Raw genomic sequence first — 23056 nt, forward strand, 5'->3', positions numbered from 1 at the left:
TGGGGTCCATTTTTCCATACCGCCAAGTCACCATGTAAAAATTGAATTTTATTTTTTTAGGGGACAGGTGACAGAAGAAGTTTTCCTTACTCATTGCAGAAACTTACAATGTAATATTCCCCAAAGAAACCCAAAAATGATCTTACAAACTCTCACCAGAAAACCCTAAGTTCAAAACAACAAATCTCACTTTGACTTACAAAAACATTTAAAATAATACTCCAAGTGGGTTTATGAGTCCAATCTATCAAATTGAATCATCTGAGTCACCATCAAAGTATGTTAATTAGGTCAATCTTTGAACTAGATACAAATCCAATATATTCAGTTTAAGTCTGCTTCCATCTCTACCTTCAGATGTTGGAGGGGGATAAGAAGTTTTTTGGGAAGAGCGTGCTTTTAGAACTGAAAGAAGGATGTGGAGCCATTTCTATTGGATCCACAGTGATGGAGCTGTTTGTAAAATTCAAGGGCTTGGTTGAATAACCCCTCAAGCACCAAATCTCTGGTAGCTGCATTTGCAATTGCAGTGAACCTTCTTACGCTTAGTTTCTCTTGATCTGGGTAGTTCGATCAAGTATAGTGAATTTAAAGTCAAGAGAATTGGACGAATCAAAGACCAAACCCAAGAATGTACAAGCAGAACTTGAAGTCCACTTGAAGATTCCATGAAGACTTGAAGATCAAGAAGACCAAGTCTAGTTAGAAGTTAGAACATACATCACCTATAACTTTCCACACAGTTGTGCATCATGCCTAAATTTACCCGAGGCAGACTTAGATTACGTTAGAGAGGCTTAAAGTGAACTTAGGAGGATTGGCTAGAAAGACCAAAATCCCAATAATACACAACCCATTTTCTTGTTGAACCAAATGGCAAGTCATTTCTCCACAAAGGCATCCATATATGTTGATCATTTTCTGATAAGACATGAAACTGCAGAGACCAAATGGAGTGGAGCCATTTCTTCGAACAACGAGCTGTTTGCTCAAAAGGCAAGCCATTTGATCCTCAATGGCTATTTCTCCAATAGTCACATTCTGTATTCTACTGAATGGCGAGCCATTTGTGGAAAAATATGACTCTATGTATCCGTTGGAACATATGTGTTTCACATAATTTTTCCTATGTATAACCCCACACTATGAGAGTTAGAACTCCATTTTTTTAGCCTACATTATGCCCATCTCTAAGTGATCAAAAAATTCTAAATTCTCACTTACTATATATTCAAGCCTCTCGCCCCTTGTGTGCACACCTTGAAGATTATTTTCAAGGAATCAAGACCATTAAGATTGATTGAGGCCAACGTGATTGAAGGTTATTTGGGAGCTAAGCATCCCAAAGTGGTGCAAGCATCTCATTTGTGAATTGAACTCCATAGGTGTTCTTGCTCTGGTAACAAAGCCTATAAAGGTATTCTTGTCAATTAAAGGAATTAAGTTTCAGTTTTTATGACTTCCACTCTTACCAAAAAAGTAAAGATAAAAATGGAGGTACCCATAAGCTGAACAGCCTAAGGGCTCATGCAGAATTCTGGAGATTAGAGTCCTATTCTGAGATAAAATTCAACCCATTCTTGATGGAGGATCCACAATGAACTGCCCCGTTATGTACCACCAGCCGTAAAGGTCATGTCATTATAATCATAAATGGGATGGCCCAAACCAAGGCCTATCTCATTGACGATATCCGTTACCAGTCATCTAAGCTGATGGGCTTTAGGCCCAGTTATGCTTTTAGAAAAGCTAATATAATGTAACCGATTTTTTAGCTCGGAAGGCACTGTTGGTTATCTTGTTGGTCTTTGAACTAACTGGTGGCCATGTTCCCCCATCATATGATAACCAAGGGATGTGGCTCGAGCTGGACCAACCCAAGCCAGAGTTGGGCCTCCCTCATTTTTCTTTGCACAAAACTAGGGTTTAGAAATAACATTTTGATTTTGTGAACCCGACCAAATAACAGACAAAGGCAGGGGCATACAAACTGGTTTAGTAAATTTTATTTTTGTTACCTAATACAGATCCAAAATAACATGTAATAACATTAAGGGTTCAGAGAATGAGTTCTTCACAAAACAAGAGCATCTTGACAAGTGAGTCTCTGTAGATTGTGGTTAAACAATTGTTGTTACGATGCCAAAAGTTGCATTCCTACAAGTTGAGTTTCTTTCTCCAAACCTAGTGGCTGAGTGTTGGCCTCTTGTGTTCCATTGTGTCAGTAGAAGATGAAGTAAATACATGAAACACAATGATGAATTAAAAGGCTAAGAATCAAAGAATGATACTGCTAAGTAATAACATGGTTTCAGCACCTTACTTTCATCAGGTTCAACATTAGCTATTCTTAGTTTGCTTCAATGGCCACAAGTTCTCCAGTTAGATGGAAGGCGCGAGGTTGCAGCAGGAATACTTTGGGGATTGACATCAAGAGGAAGCATTTGATACTCGATCTCATGCTCTTTGAGAATCTTCACAATCTCCTCCACCAAGCATTCCCTCCTTCCAAATCTTGCTTCCATGTCTTGGAAGTTTGCGCGGTGTGTGAACCGGACAGATAGCTTGAGTCGATTCAAGTCTTCCATGTCCCTTAATACAACCGCTGCACCAGGAGACCAATGGTTCTCCTTAGTCTCAATATACCTGAAAGGAAGCAGACAAAAACATGAGGTATATTAGATCAATATTTACCTCAAAATAAATCTTATCATGGAAAAATAAAAAATAGTCTAGAAGCACACAGGTCACCATAAAGACTATGTCTAAATCAATAGCCATAGGTGATGACATGAAAAGACTACCAAAGGAGACCATATCTTTTCAGGATCAAACTCCTTCATCAATTTGGGTTAGACATTGAAAATCGGTAAGGCATGAATTAGGTCATATATGTAATCATATCTTTGATTATATATTTTGTTTCATGCCTGTGGTTCAGCATCCAATTTGAAAACTTAAAAGGGTTGATGATATATTGAGCATATATAGAAAGGTAAATAGTGACAACCACACAAAGATTTGTGATCATATATTTGAAGCACATGTTGGAAAATGTCATGTCAGCATTTTGCCACATCGGCTTCCATTGGTTTTGATGATAACAAACATGAAACTTGAATTCACCATGTTTTGATGATAACAAACATGAATTAAAATTCACCATGGAAAAACATGTAAATAACATGCATATGAATGAGTGTTTATTTGTTATTAATTATCATTCATATTTTCTAATCATTCATGTGTTTATCATCATCAAAAAGGGGGAGATTGTTGGGAAATGCCATGTCAGCATTTGCCACATCAGCCTCTATTGGTTTTGATGATAATAAGAATGAATTACTAATGACTATATTGAGTTATGATATTTTAGTTCAAGATAAGAACAAGTGGTCCAACTCCAAGTCAAAGCCATATGCTCAAGTCAAAGCCAAGATCATGCCAAGATGGACATGAAGATCGTTGCACAAAATCAAGTCGAAGATCAAGTCGGAGATCAAGACGTAGGCTGAATTAGGGCTTAGGACACTCTCGCATACACATTCATGTAAATGCATCAATTATATGTAATTCATATTACTAGAGTGACCTAGGACATGTTAGTGAGGTGTACAATGCTTAAGGTTGACCAAAAAGTCCAAAAACCCAAGCCATGTCCGAGCCCCAACTTAATTCAGCAAAACAGGGCTCAGACGGATGCCCGTTTGGTTTAGCATTTCTGTGTTTTCAATCACAGAAGACCAGACGGACGTCCGTCCGGCCCTGACTTAGCCAATAACGGCTAGTTTGCAACGGCTCTTTTCTGAGACGGATGACCGTCTTTCTGTCTGGTGTAAAAACAGCCTATAACGGCTAGTTTAACGGCTCTTTTCAGATGGACGACCGTCAGACCAGATGGACGTCCGTCTGGGCTAAAAAATAGGACAAAAATGTGTCCGTTTTCTATCCGTTGGGGATTGGGTTTTGGCACTCAAAGGTGCTCTATATAAACCCAATTCACCTCATTTGAGAGCAACAATACTCACACTTGATCACCCACTCCCCAAGTGATCCTAAAGCTCTCAAATTGCAAGAAAGCTTTGTGTTTTGCCTCTTATCCTCTCCCAACCTTGAAGAAATATACCAAGGTGTTTCTAAGCTTGTGGAAGCCAAGCTTGAGGTGATTAAAGGCGTCGGTGGTGCATACATTTCTATTTGAGCATACAACTCACATTGCATCACATTCACACAAGAGGTAAAGTGTCACACCTCTTGTAAGGTAACATCCTTCCTTTGTAACTGTTTCAATTCTAGTCTAGGTTGGTAGATTAGAATTGGTCATTGGGTGCTCTTGCCCGTGAACAAAGATTGCTTGGGTGCTCTTGCCCGTAAACAAAGATTGTTAAGGGGTGCTCTTGCCCTGCTTGTGAAACAAAGATTGTAAAGGGTTCTCTTGCCCCGCAACAAAGATTATTGTAAGGGTTTGATCTCTACCCATTGTATTGAAAGAGAATCAATAGTGGAATACTCTCTTGAGGCCAAGAGAGAAGTGGACGTAGACTTGTATGGTCGAACCACTATAAATCCCGTGTTATGGTTGCTTGTATTGTTTACTTTCATTTGAATTTTCAATTTACCGTGTATTTCCGCACAAACCAAAAAATTGGGACAATCCATTAGTTGCAACCTAATCACCCCCCTTTAGGTTGCACCAACAGCTCACATAGACAATCAATCTGAAGTGGAGAAATTGCAAAGACAAGAAGCACATACAAAGGGAGAAAGAGAGAAAACAGTTTATGTACATACTCAAGTATTATTTGTTTCATTGTAACAACCTTCTCAAGTGGAGTCGAAACATCACTGTAGAAATCAATGGCATCTCCCATGTCATGATTGCGATAATGGTTGTTAATAGGCAGAGAACCAAGAACATTGTTCGGGTATGTAATCTTTAGGTTGTCATGCCTAAGAAATATTGTGGATAAGGCATTCATCTCCTCTACTACCAGTTGCAAGCCACAAAGAAGTTAGGGTCCTAATATCTCTACAAACATTCATATAAATGTATACACAAACATGGATAAGTTTGTTAAGCTACCTCAACTCCCTGTATTTCGCAACAATCACTCACATCAAATGGGTGTATTGCAACTAAGAAAGCCATGGCTTCAAAGGCAGTCTTGCAGGTGTTCCCAAAGATGAATTCCATAAGTACAAGTTGCGAGACAATGACGAGAAAGAGATTCAACGGGGCAATACGCAATATTAGAAGCGAGACAACAAGAATAATGAATCCTGCTATGACACTTAACGATAGATGAAGCTTTTTTACTATATTTTTTGTATCATCCAGCGTTGAAGCAAGGACTCTCCTCTCTCTAAATGCATTAACCTGAAATTCCAAAGGATGTAACACATTACCAAGCTTATCATGAAACAACCAAGTAGGAAATGAATCTTCCACATAGAAACACAAACTTGAGATGTACGAAAGTTATGAAATCTTTGTTCATCCACTTGCATCAACATATACAACAGGGGATAAGGAAGTTTTGGAATTCTCTACACGACAAAGCTCTAATGAGCTAGTGGAGCCAAGACATCAACAAGGGAACAAAGTGGCATGGAAAAAAAATTCATCAAAAAGAAAAAAAAAATGCATGGAAAAAAATCCAATAAAAGTTAAACTAAAAACATTCATCATGGATTATCAGTTCATGCAGTTTTTACAAAAGGGAAAACACAAGGATTCTTTCAGTTAGATTCGAACAAAAAAAATTAGGGTTTTTATCAAACCCTCAATCTTCATTGGGTTTCCATTAAACCTTGGATTCTCCAAAGTGGGTTTCTATAAACACTTGATCTTTCCATTGGATCCATTCAAGAAAAATAAACAATTAAGAGAAACGAAGAAACACGAGAACCAGCGCTCTGATACCAATGTTTGGTAAATTCAACATCTCTATTCTAGAAATAGAAAGGAGAAAGATCCTTACATGGATTTTTTTTCCCAACATAGAAAATATATGCAATGGAATTAATTTGGATCCACATCTTCGTTCCTCCACAAAAACAACACTGGAAGGTTTCAACAATCACAAGGAAAGGTAATGGATTCCACAACCCAAATGCCATGTGGATAGAAGAAAGTAGATACCAAGACTAAGGAGAGAAGATCCACGAAAAACTTCTCATTTCTGCATTTATTGGTAGAGAGGGGGAGAGAGAATGCAATGACCCGCCTTTCGAAAATCTCATGTAATGCAATTACACTTACTTAGTTATACGGTGGTTACCAAAATATATAACCCGATATTTTGTAACCGCCCAAAAGTAAATTTCAATTTTGCCCTTTGGCATATTATTATTAATAAATGCCAACAACGGTTTAGCAAAAACAACATGGAATAAAAAGACTTACATAGACCTTGGCTTAGCGACATTTCAGAAGATTTTCTTTACAACACTTTTTGCCTCTTTTTTGTTGTTATATGAGTTTTTGCCTCAGTCAAAATGATGGTTCCACATCGAATGATGTTGATCAACCTCTTTATGGCCGAGGCTGCGACGTTGTCTTTGTTTAGATGATGGTCCCCGTCTAAACCTTTATTTTGCTAACTGGGGTTGTGTTTGGGCTGAGTGTTTTTTAACCCGAAATCGATAACTCCAGCCCGTAACCGCCCCAAACCGCACCATTGACATCCGTAACCAAACAACGACTTTTCCCTTTGAACGAATTTCAGTTCCAAAGAACAAAAAAAAAACGTTCTTCTTGAATTTTTTGAACAAAAAGGAAAAACACAAACATCCTCCCACTTAGATTTGAACAAAAAAATTTTAGATTTCTATCAAACCCCCAATCTCCATTTGGTTTCCATTAAACCTTGGATTCTCCAAAGTAGGATTATATAAATCCTTATCCTCCCATTAGATCCATTCAAGAAAAATAAATAATTAGGAGGAACAAAGAATCGTAGGAACCTGTGCTCTGACACCAATGTTTGGTAAATAAACAATTGGGAGAAACGAAAAATCACAAAAACCTGGGGGCTCGATACCAATGTTTGGTTAATAAACAATTGGGATAAACGGAAAATCGTGGGAACCTGGACTCTGATACCAATGTTGGTAAATTCTACATTTTTGAACGAAAGACTTACTTAGACGTTGGCTTAACTACATTTTGAAAGATCTTTTTGGCAACACTTTTTGCCTCTTTTTTTGTTGTTATATAAGTTTTTGTCTCTTCGGTAATAGTGATGGTTTCCTGTCGAATGATGTTGATCAACCTCTTCCTGGGTGAGGCTGAGACGTCTTTGTTGAGATGATGGTCCGCGTCAAAATCATTATTTTGTTAATGGTGGTTGTGTTTGGGTCATGTTCCCCCATCATATAATAACCAAGGGATGTGACTCGAGCTGTATCAACCCATGCCAGAGTTTGGCCTCCCTCATTTTTCTTTGCACCAAACCTAGGGTTTAAAAAATAACATTTTGATTTTGTGATTACCTAATACAGATCCAAAATAACATGTAATAACATTAAGGGTTTAGAGAATGAGTTCTTCACAAAACAAGAGCATCTTGACAAGTGAGTCTCTGTAGATTGTGGTTAAACAATTGTTGCTACAATGCCAAAAGTTGCATTCCTATAAGTTGAGTTTCTTTCTCCAAAACCTAATGGTTGAGTGTTGGCCTCTTGTGTTCCATTGTGTTAGTAGAAAATTAAATAAATACCAAAAACACAGTGATGAATTAAAAGGCTAAGAATCAAAAAAGGATACTGCTGAGTAATAACATGGTTTCAGCACCTTACTTGCATCAGGTTCAACATTAGCTATTCTTAGTTTGCTTCAATGGCCACAAGTTCTCCAATTAGATGGAAGGTGCAAGGTTGCAGCAGGAATACTTTGGGGATTGACATCAAGAGGAAGCATTTGATACTCGATCTCAAGCTCTTTGAGAATCTTCACAATCTCCTCCACCAAGCATCCCTCCTTGTAAATCTTGCGTCCATGTCTTGGAAGTTTGTGCAGTGTGTGAACCGGACAGATAGCTTAAGCCTATTCAAGTGTTCCACGTCCCTTAATACAACCGCTGCACCAGGAGACCAATGGTTCTCCTTAGTCTCAATATACCTGAAAGGAAGCAGACAAAAACATGAGGTATACTAGATTAATATTTACCTCAAAATAAATCTTATCATGGAAAAATAAAAAATAGTCTAGAAGCACACAGGTCACCATAAAGACTATGTCTGAGTCAATAGCCATAGGTGATGGCATGAAAAGACTACTAAAGGAGACCATATCTTTTCGGGATCAAACTCCTTCCTCAATTTGGGTTAGACATTGAAAATCAATAAGGCATGAATTAGGTCATATCTGTAATCATATCTTTGATTATATATTGTGTTTCATGCCTGTGGTTCAGCATTCAATTTGAAAACTTAAAAGGGTTGATGATATATTGAGCATATATAGAAAGGTAAATAATAACAACCACACAAAGACTTGTGATCATATATTTGAAACACACATAGACAATCAATCTGAAGTGGAGAAATTGCAAAGACAAGAAGCACATACAAAGGGAGAAAGAGATAAAACCGTTTCTGTACATGCTCAAGTATTCTTTGTTTCATTGTAACAACCTTCTCAAGTGGAGTCGAGACATCACTGCAGAAATCAATGGCATCTCCCATGTCATGACTGTGGTAATGGTTGCTAATAGGCAGAAAACCAAGAACATTGTTCGGGTATGTAATCTTTAGGTTGTCATGCCTAAGAAATATTGTGGATAAGGCATTCATCTCATCTACTACCAGTTGCAAGCCACAAAGAAGTTAGGGTCCTAATATCTCTATAAACATTCATACAAATGTATACATAAACATGGGTAAGTTTGTTAAACTACCTCACTCCCTGTATTTCGCAATGATCACTCACATCAAATGGGTGTATTGCAACTAAGAAAGCCATGGCTTCAAAGGCAGTCTTGCAGGTGTTCCCAAAGATGAATTCCATAAGTACAAGTTACGAGACAATGACGAGAAAGAGATTCAACGGGACAATACGCAATATTAGAAGCGAGACAACAAGAATAATGAATCTTGCTATGACACTTAACTATAGATGAAGCTTTTTTACTATATTTTTTGTATCATTCAGCGTCAAAGCAAGGACTCTCCTCTCTCTAAATGCATTAACCTGAAATTCTAAAGGATGTAACACACTACCAAGCTTATCATGAACAAAGCAACCAAATAGGAAATGAATCCTCCACACGCAAACACAAACTTGAGATGTACGAAAGTTATGAAATATTTGTTCATCCACTTGCATCAGCATACACAACAGGGGATAAGGAAGTTTTGGAACTCCCTATAGGACAAAGCTCTAATGAGCTAGTGGAGTCAAGACAGCAACAGAGGAACAAGGTGGCTAAATCCAATAAACGTTAAACTAAAAACATTCATCATATTTTATCAGTATATACAGTTTTTACAGAAGGAAAAACACAAGAATCCTCCCACTTGGATTTGAACAAAAAAAATTTGGGTTTCTATCAAAACCCCAATCTCCATTGGACTTCCATTAAACCTTGGATTCTCCAAAACGGGATTATATAAACCATTGATCCTCCTATTAGATCCATTTAAGAAAAATAAACAATTAGGAGGAACGAATCATAGGGGCTCTAACACCAATGTTTGGTAAACAAACAATTGAGAGAAACAAAGAATCGTGGGAACCTGAGGCTCTGATACCAATGTTTGGTTAATAAACAATTGGGATGAAAGAAGAATCACAAGAACCTGTGCTCTGATACCAATGTTTGGTTAATAAACAATTGGGATGAACAAAAAATCGCGAGAACCTGGACTCTGATACCAATGTTTGGTAAATTCTACATCTTTGAACGAAAGACTTACTTAGACCTTAGCTTAGCTACATTTCGGAAGATCTTTTTTGCAACACTTTTTGCCTCTTTTTTTGTTGTTATATAGGTTTTTGTCTCCTCGGTTATAGTGATGGTTTCCTGTCAGATGATGTTGATCAACGGATTTTTGTTCGCGCCTGCACGGATATCGTCCGCGCAGACATAGTATCATGACACGTGTTGCTTAAATAATCTAAACGGCTGAAATAATAGAAATTTTAATAATTCAAGATGTTAAGCTTTCAAACTATTTTAAATTACAGAAACTCACCTCCAAATAAATTAAATTTACAACAAAAGGGCTTCTTTCATGAATTTTGGGGAAAAACCAGATCCACCGAAGCCCAATCTTGTTCTCTATTCCTTTCTTATCTCTAATGAATAGAGCCATCTTCTTCTTAGTTGCAGATTCATTGACTGAATGCTATCCCTGCATTTTATAGTCTCACCGGTTCCAAATTCTTGCTGATGCTATTTCTCCAAAAACCTAATTCCAAGAGGTTTGGTAAAGTTGGTAAGCAAACCCCAATCCTCACCCTATTTCTGCTTCAATTTTTAGCCGGTGGGTAGTCCCTGTTTTTCACTAAAATGTTTAAACAACGAAACTCTCTATTTGAGTTGTTTATCTGTTATGTCTAAAATTTAATGTTCTCTTGAGTAAGTCCATGCTCATCTTGGTAAACTTGAAATCTATTTTGTGTTTTAAGTAACTTTCTTGTCCTATTCTTTCCAATCATCAGTATTTGTAAAACCATCAAGACTTGGTGGCATTCGTTTGCTCTGATTCTAAAGGGCTATTGGAGTAGCAGATGGAGCCAATTGGTTGCGTCTGCAAAAAATATATAATTTTACATTTTAGAGTCAAGCTCGGTAGAAGATTGTGAGGTTGTTCTTTCAATTAATGAGGTTCATAGTTGTTCATATCGATCTTAGATATGGAGGAAATTAATTATATAACTTCTGTATTTCTTTGTTAGGAACCAATACAACCAACTTTACAAAACCTCCTGGGATTAGGTTTTCGGAGTACTTACGACTGTAAGAAACCAGTGAGATTGTGAAATCCAAGGATAGAGTTATGATGAATCTGCAAATAAGAAGAAGAAGATGGCTCTATTCATTAGAGATAAGAAAGGAATAGAGGACAAGATTGGGCTTCGGTGGATCTGGTTTTTTCCCAAAATTCGTGAAAGAAGCCCCTTTGTTGTAAATTTAATTTATTTGGAGGTGAGTTTCTGTAATTTAAAATAGTTTGAAAGCTTAACATGTCAAATTATTAAAGTATCTATTATTCCAACCATTAGATTATTTAAAAGACACGTGTCATGATTTCACGCCTGCGCAGACGATATCTGCGCAGGCGGTGCGAACAAAAATCCGTTGATCAACCTCTTCATGGGTGAGGCTGAGACGTTGTCTTTGTTGAGATGATGGTCCGCGTCGAAATTGTTATTTTGTTAACGGTGGCCGTGTTTGGGCCGAGTGTTTTTTAGCCCAAAACTGTTAATTTCAATTAAAAAGAACAGGGGAAAAAAATGTTATTCTTTGTTCAGATGATGGTAATTTCAATTCCCAATTCAGTTACAACATACACAACCGATATCTCATCATATAGAAAGATACATATAAACATGATCAATCGCATATGTAAATGACAAGAATAAGTATTCATAATCAAAAGAATACATGAACATGTTACTATTGTACTTGAAATACTTACAACAGTAATATAATAATAAGAAAATACAATTATGGTAGTGAATCTAAGAAAATCTCAAATTAGAAACTAAGATTCACGCAATATATGTAATTATGGAAACAACCGTCCTTACCTTAAATAGCTTTGATGAATATCCAAAGATCAAAGAGAATGGTTCCAAACTTAGCAAATAAACCCTAAACAAGCATAGAAACATCATTAGGAAAGAGGCCTAATAGATCGAACGGATCAAATCGGACAAAGAACACGGCTACTCTCTTGCTTGGTCGATTGGGTGGTAGCTTGGTTCAGTCGACCAGCTGAACAGTACGCAGCAGAAATATGATTTTTTTATCCGAAACTCATTCTACAATATCCGGAACACTATGAAACTTGGAGGAAACCTCTAAAACAGTAATCTAAAACTAAAATAGCATAGATTAGACACTCACAATGATCAGAAACACTACTTACTAAATTGGAAACATGACTTTCTAATTCGATAAAATTCATAGTTTTTGATGAAAACATGCTATAAACTCAAGGGAAAAACTAGAGATAATAGGATCTCATTTTAGTAGGAGATAATCAAGATCATGCATGAAACTATCATGCAAAACAGATCTAACATGTTAGAGAAATCAAATCAAAAGAATGATCATGGCTTCTTACAAAATTCACAAATGGCTAAAATTAATATGAAGATCATAAAACCTTAAGAATGAATGGAAATTGTAGAAGAGATGGTTGCAAGGATGCAACATCTTCTTCATAATCTCAACATAAAAAATAAAACATAGTAAGAGTAGATCAACACCATACAAGAGAGATTACTAACCTTTGATTGAAGAATAAGAGATGAAAAACTTGAAGTCTTGCAAGAGTTCTTCACAAACACCAAGGAGAGGCTTTGAGAGATTCTTCCCATGTTCTCTGAGGGTTTTAGAAATAAAGGAGGCTAAGAAACACGTACTTCTATTATATAGAGCACCAACAGACCTAACAGAGGATCTTTGGCAGATTCTGACCCTGTTGATCGATTGGTTGGTCGATTGTCCCAATCGACCACCTAGTCGACCAAGCAAGTCAGCAAGGCCAAAACAAGGAATTGAAGGTCCAAATCAAGTCCAAACCCAATGAGCTTCTCCTAACACAACATATGACTTATCTAGTATAAAGAAATGCCTTCAAATCATGTATAACTACACTTTGAGTCCATCAACTAGTCTCATCTTCAACAAGGTGAAGTTTCTTTTCCAATTCTGAACAAGCTTCCAAGTATGGAACACCATCAACAACTTCCATGGGTTCTGGGTCAAACATCATGTCTTCCACTGAGATGGCCCATAGTTGACTTCTTCCTTTACTTTAGGTATTCGGACCTACAAACAACAAGGGTTTCCGAGTCAAGGTTAGGGCTGGGTTTCACATTCTCCCCCTTAAAAGAGATTTCGTTCAAAAAATTGAAAGCGTACCTGAGTTTCCAAAAAAGATGAGGAAACTTCTCCTTCATGTCTTCTTCCTTCTCCCAAGAAGCTTCTTCAGGCGTATGATTCTTCCAAGATATTTATTTTTTTGTACGGTAAAAAGATCTCAATCTTTTATATGATAAAAAGATCTCATTCACTTGGCAAAAACCACGATCTCGGCAAAAATTCCACTTTTGCAGCTTATTTTAGATAGAAACCTTAATGACTCAATCTCTCTCACCTTCAGCTTCTTTTATGACAAATCTTTTCCATGACAATTCTTTTTTTTTTTTTTTTTTTATACAAAGGGGCTTATTAAGCTAGACCTGTAAATGGATAGCCGAAATCCGCCTCTGAATTCGCATTCGTATTCCTTTAACGGTATCCGTATTTGAAATTTTTCTTATCGGAAAATATCTATATCCGTCCGCTAAGCAATCGGATTTGGATTCGGATTCGGATAATTGCTTATCGGATCGGATAATGTCCGGATAGAGTAAAGTATTTAACATTTTTTCTTTAAAAATAAATGATAATCGGATTCAAATAGTGGTATTCGGTAACTAGAAATTAGAAATTAGAAATTTATAATAAAAAATGTAAAAAAGTGACAATTATCAATCAGTAATCAAATATTTTATCAAATCGGATTATTATCGGATAACCGATAAAGTTTCGGATTCAAATTCGGATGCCTTCTATAAATTTTTGCCGGATTCGGATAGCGGATTTGTTAATCGGATTCGGACCAGTATCCGAGCCGAATCCGGTCCATTTACAGGTCTATATTAAGCCGGGGATTGGAATATTAATATGCCTTAGCAAGAGTCAAACCCACGATCTATTTACTAAGAAGTGTTGGTTTCACCACTAGAACAGCTATGTGTTGGCCATGACCATTCTATCCTTTGTTTTTTTTTTTTTTTATCAAATACCATATTTTGTGTATTAGTTTTCTAATAATTTTTGTTATTTCCACACAAATTTTGGGTACCCATTATATTTTTTCTTTTTTCTTAAATTTGTAAAATCAAATATCAAATAAGAAAGGTTATTCTTACACAATCATTCATATTAATGGTAGAAGATATTTTGGGATTTTCTATCAAATCACATTTCAAGTGATTTTTCACTCTTACAATTGCTTTCCATATTTTTTTTTTCAAATTTGTTAATAATTGTGGTATTTATTATTATTATTATTATATTATTTTACTTCCATACAAATCAATTTTAGAATTTTCTTTTTCTTTTTTTTTTTTTTTTTAAATTTTGTAAAATCAAATCGAGGAGAGGGTTGTCCAACAAAAAAGGAGAGATTTCCTCCCACGATTATATTAATGGTAGAAGACTTCTAGATTTTCTTTGGAGTCTTATTTCAAGTAGTTTTCTCTTCAAATTCATTTCCATGTTTGGCTTTCTAATTTTGCTAATAATTGTAGTAGGATATTTTGGGATTTCTATAAAATCTTCTTTTTTTTTTTTTTCAAGTTATTTTCCCTCTTAAAATTTGTTTATATGCTTTATTTTCGGTTGAGTGGTCTGAAGTGCTACGGTCTGGGTAGGAAGCTAGGGTGACTAGACTGAGACTCTCTTTGATATCAATCACTAAACTAAACAAAGTGGCTAAAATCAAGTGTAAGAGAAGAAAAGTTCAAAGAAGGTTGGAAAGTGGTAGAACCTGGTGAGCCGGGCGTACTACTATGTTGAGCCCTACTACGCTATTATGAGAATGATCGTCGATCGTCTTATTCTTATTAGTTGAGAATTCTCTTGATCCTTTATTATTAGTTTCAAATTCTCATCGATCGAACTTTTTGGTATTTTCAGTTTCTTCGGATGATATGATGGGTAAATCATTTGCTTCATTGGTTCCAACGGTGGCAGCTGCGGAATCCGCTATTGGGTCAGCCATTTTCGTTATTACTTTCCGAGTCCGAGGGACTATTGCTGTAGAATCTATCTCTCGAATAAAAAATTAAAAAACAAAATATACCAAAAATATCTTTAAAAAAAATAGTAACTAAAATATGAAGATTGCCATAGTAAAATTACGGTCATAAAATAAATAAATAAATAAAATAAAATAAAATACATTTTTATAGAAAGTTAATCAAAGTCCCCTTATGAAAAAAAATTATAGGTTTTGACAACATAAAAAAGGAAACTAAATTCACAAGAGTTAGATAAAATTTAGGAAAATATTTTTTAAAAGCAAATTGAACTAAAATACCAATGAAGTTTTTTTTTTTTAATTGGAAAACAATAAATATGATTAGAATTTAGCAAAAAGAAATAAAGAAAGAGAAAAGAAAAAAAAAAAAAAAAAAAGCGCTAAAATTGTGGAAATGGTATAAAATTTTGAAGAAAACTTTTTCTTAAAAAAATTTAAGGTAATAAGAAAATAAAAGTAATTAAATTACATCTTTAAATAAAGTTATTGAAAGTTCTCGTAAAAAAAGTTTCATATAAAATTTAGATTTTAAGGCAACTAAAACACCAATGAGAAAAGAAAAAAAAAATTGGGAAACAATAAGAAGGATAAAAATTTCATTGAAAAAAATAGAAAACAAAAATCGTAGAAAATTTTCATTAAAAAAGAAAATAGAAAACAAAAATCATAGAAGGCATAAATTTGAAGAAAATTATTTGCTTTTCTCAATGTTTTTTTTTTTATTAAAATCTTTGAGAAATAATAACAATACATGGAAAAGTTAATTAAAAGAAAGAGAGAAGAATAAGAGAGTAATTAACGAAAAGTATAGTAATTTTTAACAAAAAATCTTGCATAAATAAGAAGGTGAAAATATAGTTTTTTTTTTTTTTATTTTTTTTATATTTATAAGATGATGATAATAGAATATCAATCACTTATATTTTTATTTTCTTTATTCTTTTCAATTTTTGAGTGGATATGTGGGACGGGCGGGATAGTGATGCATACAGAATCTTTTAGAATGTTATTTAGGTGGTGTTGTAGGAAATCTAAAAACTAGAAAGAAAAAAAAATTCATAGTGTTTCCTACTCATTTCTTGAATAGGTTATTTATAGATTTGGCTTCACAAATCATTCAGAGGAACGCCACTAAACTATTCTCTTGGATCATTCCATTTACGCGCGCCAATGATGAAAAAATGACCATGTTCACAAAAGGCCTGAACGAAAGTGCTACTCAATGGATCAAGAAGGTATCCACTATGTGGATGCTTGAATAGTATTTTATGAATTTTTTATTTACAAAAGCCTTTTCTTTTAATCATCTTCGTAATTCTTATATGGGTTTTGATCTATTGTGTTCCATTTGAGATCTCTAATATTTAATTTTTTTTTTTTTTTTTTTTTTTTTTTTTTGGTAATCTCTAATATTTAATGTAAATCTTGGTTATTTGCATTCTTCCCGAAAATGAAAATTCTTTATTGGAAGAGAAAAAATGGAGAATTTTATATGGCCTTTTGCTTATGATTCATGGTATTTATCATCTATCCAAGGTTCATTTCATGTAGTTCCTTAGGAGCATTTTTTTCATTAATCTGAAACTTTATTGGTGTTTTGATGTAATACTTGTTGAATCTTACAAGAATCAGATGAAGACAAGTAGCTTCAATCTCCTCTAGCCAAGAAATTTACTTTTGGTAAAGCCTAGGGGTGTCAATGGTTCGGGTTGGGCTGGTTTCGAGCTGGGCATAACTGTTTCAGGTTAAAAAACGCTCAGCCCAAACACAGCTCATTCACAATCTCTTTTGCAGACAACAAGAATTATCTCTCTTCACCAATTCTACCTCGATTGTAGTTACATTTTAGATTGTTAACAGCTAAAACTGCATTTACCATTGGCCTGAGTGATGACGATGATGAGAGTGGGGGCATCGGTTGATATGGATACCGGTTGCTCTAGTGAATTTGACGACGCTCATGTTCTTTGATTTTTCATCTATTGCATCATGCATCTAGGTTTTTTTATTTATATTTACATTAGTGGATTATTCTTTGTTTTTATTTACTTTGTTAATTATTTAGAGATAGAGAAAAAACATGTCACAATATTGTTCCTCCATTTTTAGCTAGGATATTGAATTTAAAAATGGTATTCCCAATATTTGATTAGAATGAAGTGTTAGAGATTATAGAAGGCACGGCGCACGGCTCTATCTTTCCTTTAATTAGGATGCATCCCATTTTCCTTAGAAAATTATCGTTTCTCTACTTGTGGTTGCTTTTATTTTATTACATATCAAAATATCTCCAAAACAATTTTCAAGATCTTACTCTTTTAATCCTTCATACATGGTCATGTGCATTTACACGTGTATGTATATATATATATATATATATATATATATATTATATAGTATTGGAGATCGGCCAAAAATGCCCTTAAACTGATGATCTCTCTCTATATTGGATTCACATCCTCTATAACCCTATAATTCCCTACAATTAATCATTAAGATTGTGATGTGCAACAATAAATTATCTAACAATCACAATTAAAATTGGGAAGAAATTATAAGCAAAAATAAGTTTCTTCCTAATATGAGTTAATTGTGATTTTTGGATAATTTATTGTTATGTATCACAATCTTTTTTGATAAATTGTAGGAAATTAGGAGATTTCAAAGTGTAGAGGATGAAAATCCATATATACTAGCCTCTTTAATTTCTTCCCTTTTTTTTTTCACCACTAAAAACATTAATCCATATCTTTTTCAATCCGTAACGGATTATGGTATTAAGTTTATTGCATTGTAGAGGAACTTTTTTTAATCGGTAATGGAATATGGTATTGAATTTAATGTGTTTATGCTCTGAATTTTATTTGGTGTATTAAAGATATATGCTCTCTCACTTCAACAAATCAACTACAGATAAAAATAAATAATTAATAAGAAAAACAGCAAGCAACTTTTATACTCTTACTCATCCTAATTTAGCATTTTAAAAATAATGGAGAAAGAAATTGTTTTCAATATTGAATTGGGGGGACAAATATTGGTATTTCACATGGAGAAAGAAAGAAATAAGGAAAACCTAAGCAAACTAAATCAAATTCTTAAAAAATCGTAAGGTGGGGGGTAGGGGGGCATAGAATATTACTATAAGAGATATCGTTTTAGAAAATTACAATAAGTAAACTATCAAAAATGCAAAATACACACAATAATTTCCGATAACATTTAGTTTCACCTTATATTTTTTCCCTTTTTAGTAAACCAAATTTTATTGAAAGAGCCCAAGAGAAGCTAAACTCTCTTGAGAATCTTCCTCAAGGAACCACTTATCAAAGTTATTTATTTATTTATTTATTTGGGTAAGAAGTATTGGAGATTGGCCAAAAATGCCCTTAAACTTAAGTGATCTCTCCTCTATATTGGATTCACATCTTCTATAATCTTATAATTCTCTACAATTAATCATTAAGATTGTAACACGTGGCAATAAACTATCTAAGAATCACAATTAAAATTGGAGAAAAATTATAGAAAAAAATAAGTTTCTTCCTAATATGAGTTAATTGTGATTGTTGGATAATTTATTGTCATGTATTTCAAATCTGTTTTGACTAATTGCAGGGAATTAAGTGATTTCAAATTGTAGAGGATGTAAATCCACAATTAAGGTAAGATGTGCTATTTGTGTCTTTAAAAGCAAAAGCAAATGGATGAAATGCATATTCAACGAGAAGGAGAAAAACCCAGAGAAACTATTGTGTTTGTGCACCAAGCACAGAATGGGTTGCAATTTTAAGAGTGTGATTTACATTCTGATCATTATTGGTTTGGTGATGGAGCATTGGGTGCTTTCAGTTTCTGGTTGCTTTTTGACTCCTAGAATTCATGTAACAGTGAGGAACGAGATGGCTAAAGGAAAGTTATTGTATTTTCAGTGTGCTTCAAAGGATGATTATCTAGAATTGCATACACTTGAGTATGGACGAATTTTCTCATGGACGTTTTGTGGTAGTATTTTCACTGATACTCTCTTCTTTTGTGATTTTTGGTTTAAGTATAACAAGGATGGTGATTACACAACTACTCATGCTGATGTTTACTTCCAACAAAGAGATTATTGTACGGATTGTAAAGCTTCTGTGAGACTTGATGGTATTTATGTTATAGACAATAAGAATCCTAGCGATGCTAAAAAGGTGGCACACTGGCCTTCCTAAAGATGTCCATGTTTATGTGCTCCTTTACTTTATTATATTATCATTACTAGTAATAATGCATGGGCAAATGCACGTATGATGTGTTCATGAATATATTGTTTTTTTGTGTAATTTACAAATTTTAATTTATTTCTTCCCTCTTTGAGTTGAATTTTAAACTAAAACTTATATGTTTGTGATATGCTTAATCATAATGATGGTTGCAAATGGACTAAAAATGACTATAGTTAAACATGAGTGTCTCCTAATGAAACAACAATACCTTAGCTTTGGGGATCTAAAAAAAAAGAAAACCAAAGGCATAATTATCAGTAACCTTTCTTTTCCTAGATATATTTTTTTCCCTTTTTAAGGTGCATTAGAAATTATGTATATATAATTGGCAAAAAAAATTATTTTTAAGGAAGGTGGTATTGAACGGTCCCACAAATCCTACCATTAAATTTGGTAGGATTGAATCTAGATCTTCCATCATAAACGGTTCATGATCATAAAGCAATGCTAGAAAGGTGGCAGACTGGCCCTCCTAAAGAAGTACACGTTTATGTTCTCATTTACTTTATTTTATTTTTATTATTATTATTATTATTATTATTATTATTATTATTATTATTATTATTATTATTATTATTATTATTATTATTATTATTATTATTATTATTATTATTATTATTATTATTATTATTATTATTATTATTCTTGTTGTTGTTGTTGGAGGGGGTGCTCCCTTTTTTTAATCATAAAGACACGCTTTATTAATAATGATATATTTGGAGATGGAAAATCCGGTCTACTCTTAGCCGACCTCTCTACTCTGGCCTTCGGATATGGAGAAGTATTATTGATTCTAGAGGTGTTTCGAGTTTGCATTCCAAATTGTGTAGGATGTAAGCATCATTATTGAAAACACCCACCATAGCCTAGGTTTGTCAAAACTGTATGAAGACACAAATCTATCAAATTATTTTGCTGCCCAAATCCATCTTGCATGTCCAGCAACAATCAACAAACAACTGCCATGTTGACTCATCCTCAACAGCACACAAATGACAAGTAGGCTTAATGGAATTCCTTTGTTAAGAACATGTACTACTTAATAACAAAATGCAATTTAAATTGAGATATCTTTGCCCAAAACACCCTTAATTAACTTCAATTCTTTATTTAAATGTTATTAAAAATAAAAAATAAATAAAAACAAAAGAGAGAGAATAGACTCTTCATCTTCTCAATTTAAATTGCACAAAAAAAAAAAATTAAATTGCATTTTGATATCAAGTAGTACGTGTTTTTTTAGTTGTTTGATAAAATTATAAAAAAAAAAAAAGGGTATGTTAGAGTTTTAATAATTAAAGATAATTTGGGTTTTAACCGTAGTATTTTAGTTTTTAACAATTATTTTAGTTAAGGGTAATTTAGTATTTTAACTGCTAGGGTAATTACGGTAATTTAGGGTTTAAATTAAAAAATTGTTTTCAGCCAAGGGTAGTTTGGAGTTTTAGAAAAATATTTAACTGTAAAAAGTTAAATTTAATTAAAAAAATTAACAAAGGGGAGTTGTTTGATATATTCATTAGGTAAGAGGGGAGGTGAGTGACATTATCCAACTAAGAAGGTGTCTAAGTACTATTTGTTCAGCTAAGAGTGAAGGTAAGTTACATTTACCCTATAAAATCCAATAATGGAGGCATCCTCGTTATTAGAGTCATCAAATGGTGTTTGGACCCATGCAGATCACTTGTCCAATTCACCTTCAAGTCTCTCTCTCCTTTGTAGATGTATCTCTCAGTGTTCATCACATTTGTATTAAATTATTTTCGTGGCCCAATTGGAATGGTTTTGAACTTTCAAATGACTCTTTTTTGGATTAAATCTTATTCATTAAATTCAATTGGTTCAATTCCATATAAAGAAATAAAAAATGAATGTTGTTACATAAAGTTTTCTTCCCTTTTGTTCTCCTCTTTTTTTTTTTTCAATGTGACAGCCTACAGGGTCACCGGTCATAAATGCAACACATATACTTTAGGTGGTTAAGAAATTCAAATGATATAAGTCTGAATTTCTTGACAAAATAGGACTTTCTTTATCGCCTTTTGCAATTTTGACCAATGTCATGAGCCTCATAACCAAGGTCATGAAGGGCCTCCTTTACTCATGGTGCCTCATTACCATCCTTACCTCATGGGTCCCACACACTAACAATAATTAAATAAAAGAAATGCAAAAACCAATTTTAAAACTTAATATAGATTTTATAAAAAACCTAACATACATACTTCTAATTCTCAATCCCTATTCATATTAGCAGTCATTGGTTTCCTTAAACCCCAACGCCAAGTATTCTTCTTGTGTGACTAACTCTGATGGTATTGCTTCTTGCTTTGCTTCTTCCATGTGTAAGCTATACTTTTCTTCAAATTTATGTATTCCTTCGTTGGTTGATGATATGTTTCCCCCCTTCACCTATTGTGATCGTTTGTCTTCGACCCTCACCTTGGAGGAAGTGAAGAATGTTGTTTTCTCTCTTGGAGCTCTCAAAGTACTAGGAATTGATGGTTTCCAAGTTGTGTTCTTCTGGAAATATTGGGAGACAGTTAAATATGATATGTTGGCTTTTGTTCAAAAAATTTTCATGATTGAATCCCTATCCTTTGGAATAAATCATACTTTGTTTTGTTTTATCCCAAAAAAAGATGATACCATTGACCAGTGTAATGTGACTTATAAAGTTTTGGCAAAACTCCTAGGATCTAGACTCAAGTTCTTGCATCCCTCCCTAATTTCACCTTCTCAGGGGACTTTTGTTTCTGCTAGATAGAATAACTGATAGTATTTTTATTGCTCATGAATTTTTCATTACATGGGAAAACACGGGCTAAACAAGGCAACATTACTTTGAAATTTGACATGTCTAAGGCTTATGACAGGGGAGCATGGGCAATTACAAAAAGCTGAAGGGTTGTTTAGGTTTTGATGGAAAATGGTGTGCCTTAATTAAATGTCTAATTTCGGCCACGTCTTTCTCTATCAAGCTGAATGGTGTGCCCTGTAATTGGTTCACTGGGACTAGGAGGCTTAGCTGCCCTCTTAGCCCATATTTATTTTTATTAGCCATGGGGGTCCTATCTAGACTTGTAAGGAGCTTCATGGATTTGGATGTTTTTCAAGGAATCAAGCTAGCTAGAAGGGCACTAGAGGTTTCACACTTTTTCTTTGCTGACGATTTTTTTATCTTGTGTCGAGTAAATCAGAAGGATGTCTTTACAATGAAGAAACTGCTCAAAATTTTTGCTAACATTACTGGCCAAGTCATTAGTTTAGAAAAGAGTGAAGCCCATAATTTGAGTTTAGAAAGAAGAAACACAATTTTGAATGCCCTTGAGATTAAGGAAATGGATAAAGATGCTACCCACTTAGGAATAAATTAAGCTCTTTCAAGAGAGGGCTAAATCTAAGCAATGGGATTTTTGGGTGTCAAAGCTTAGTAATAAACTCTCAAATTTGAAAGTCACCTCTTTATCTTTTTTTAGGTAGCGTGTGTTGTTACAATCAGCTCTCCAGGCTTGCCTATATAACATATGCAGTATACTTTGTTTCTTGAAAAATTTGAGAAAAAATGGATGCCCAATGTCAAAGGTTCTGGATGGGATAAAATGCTATCAACCCAAGAGTATGGGAGGACTTGGTTTTAAAAAATTGGAAAATGTGAACAAGGCTCAATATTTCCCTAATCTTTTGCTTTAGATCTGAAGATGAATAAAAGATTTGGTTCAGATTTCTTGGAATATCTT

At 34.3% G+C, this 23056-nt stretch overlaps 2 protein-coding genes across 2 annotated transcripts; one reads left to right on the top strand and one right to left on the bottom strand.

The window, feature by feature from the left end:
* Nucleotides 1-2360: 2360 nt before the first annotated feature.
* LOC149015541 (mechanosensitive ion channel protein 6-like) lies at nucleotides 2361-9010 on the bottom strand. The gene is made up of 5 exons (XM_089156549.1): nucleotides 8901-9010; nucleotides 8035-8122; nucleotides 5084-5377; nucleotides 4792-4934; nucleotides 2361-2646 (listed from the first exon to the last, which is right to left on the bottom strand). The coding sequence occupies exons 1-5, from the start codon at nucleotides 9008-9010 to the stop codon at nucleotides 2361-2363; spliced, it is 921 nt and encodes a 306-aa protein (XP_089012675.1).
* A 9814-nt stretch (nucleotides 9011-18824) lies between these two features.
* LOC149015542 (self-incompatibility protein S1-like) lies at nucleotides 18825-19262 on the top strand. The gene has a single exon (XM_089156551.1). The coding sequence runs from the start codon at nucleotides 18825-18827 to the stop codon at nucleotides 19260-19262; it is 438 nt and encodes a 145-aa protein (XP_089012677.1).
* The last annotated feature ends 3794 nt before the right edge of the window (nucleotides 19263-23056 follow it).

This window comes from Hakea prostrata, chromosome 5 (assembly GCF_041222555.1).
Source record: "Hakea prostrata isolate BN-2017 chromosome 5, UWA_Hpros_2, whole genome shotgun sequence".
Classification (NCBI taxonomy): domain Eukaryota; kingdom Viridiplantae; phylum Streptophyta; class Magnoliopsida; order Proteales; family Proteaceae; genus Hakea; species Hakea prostrata.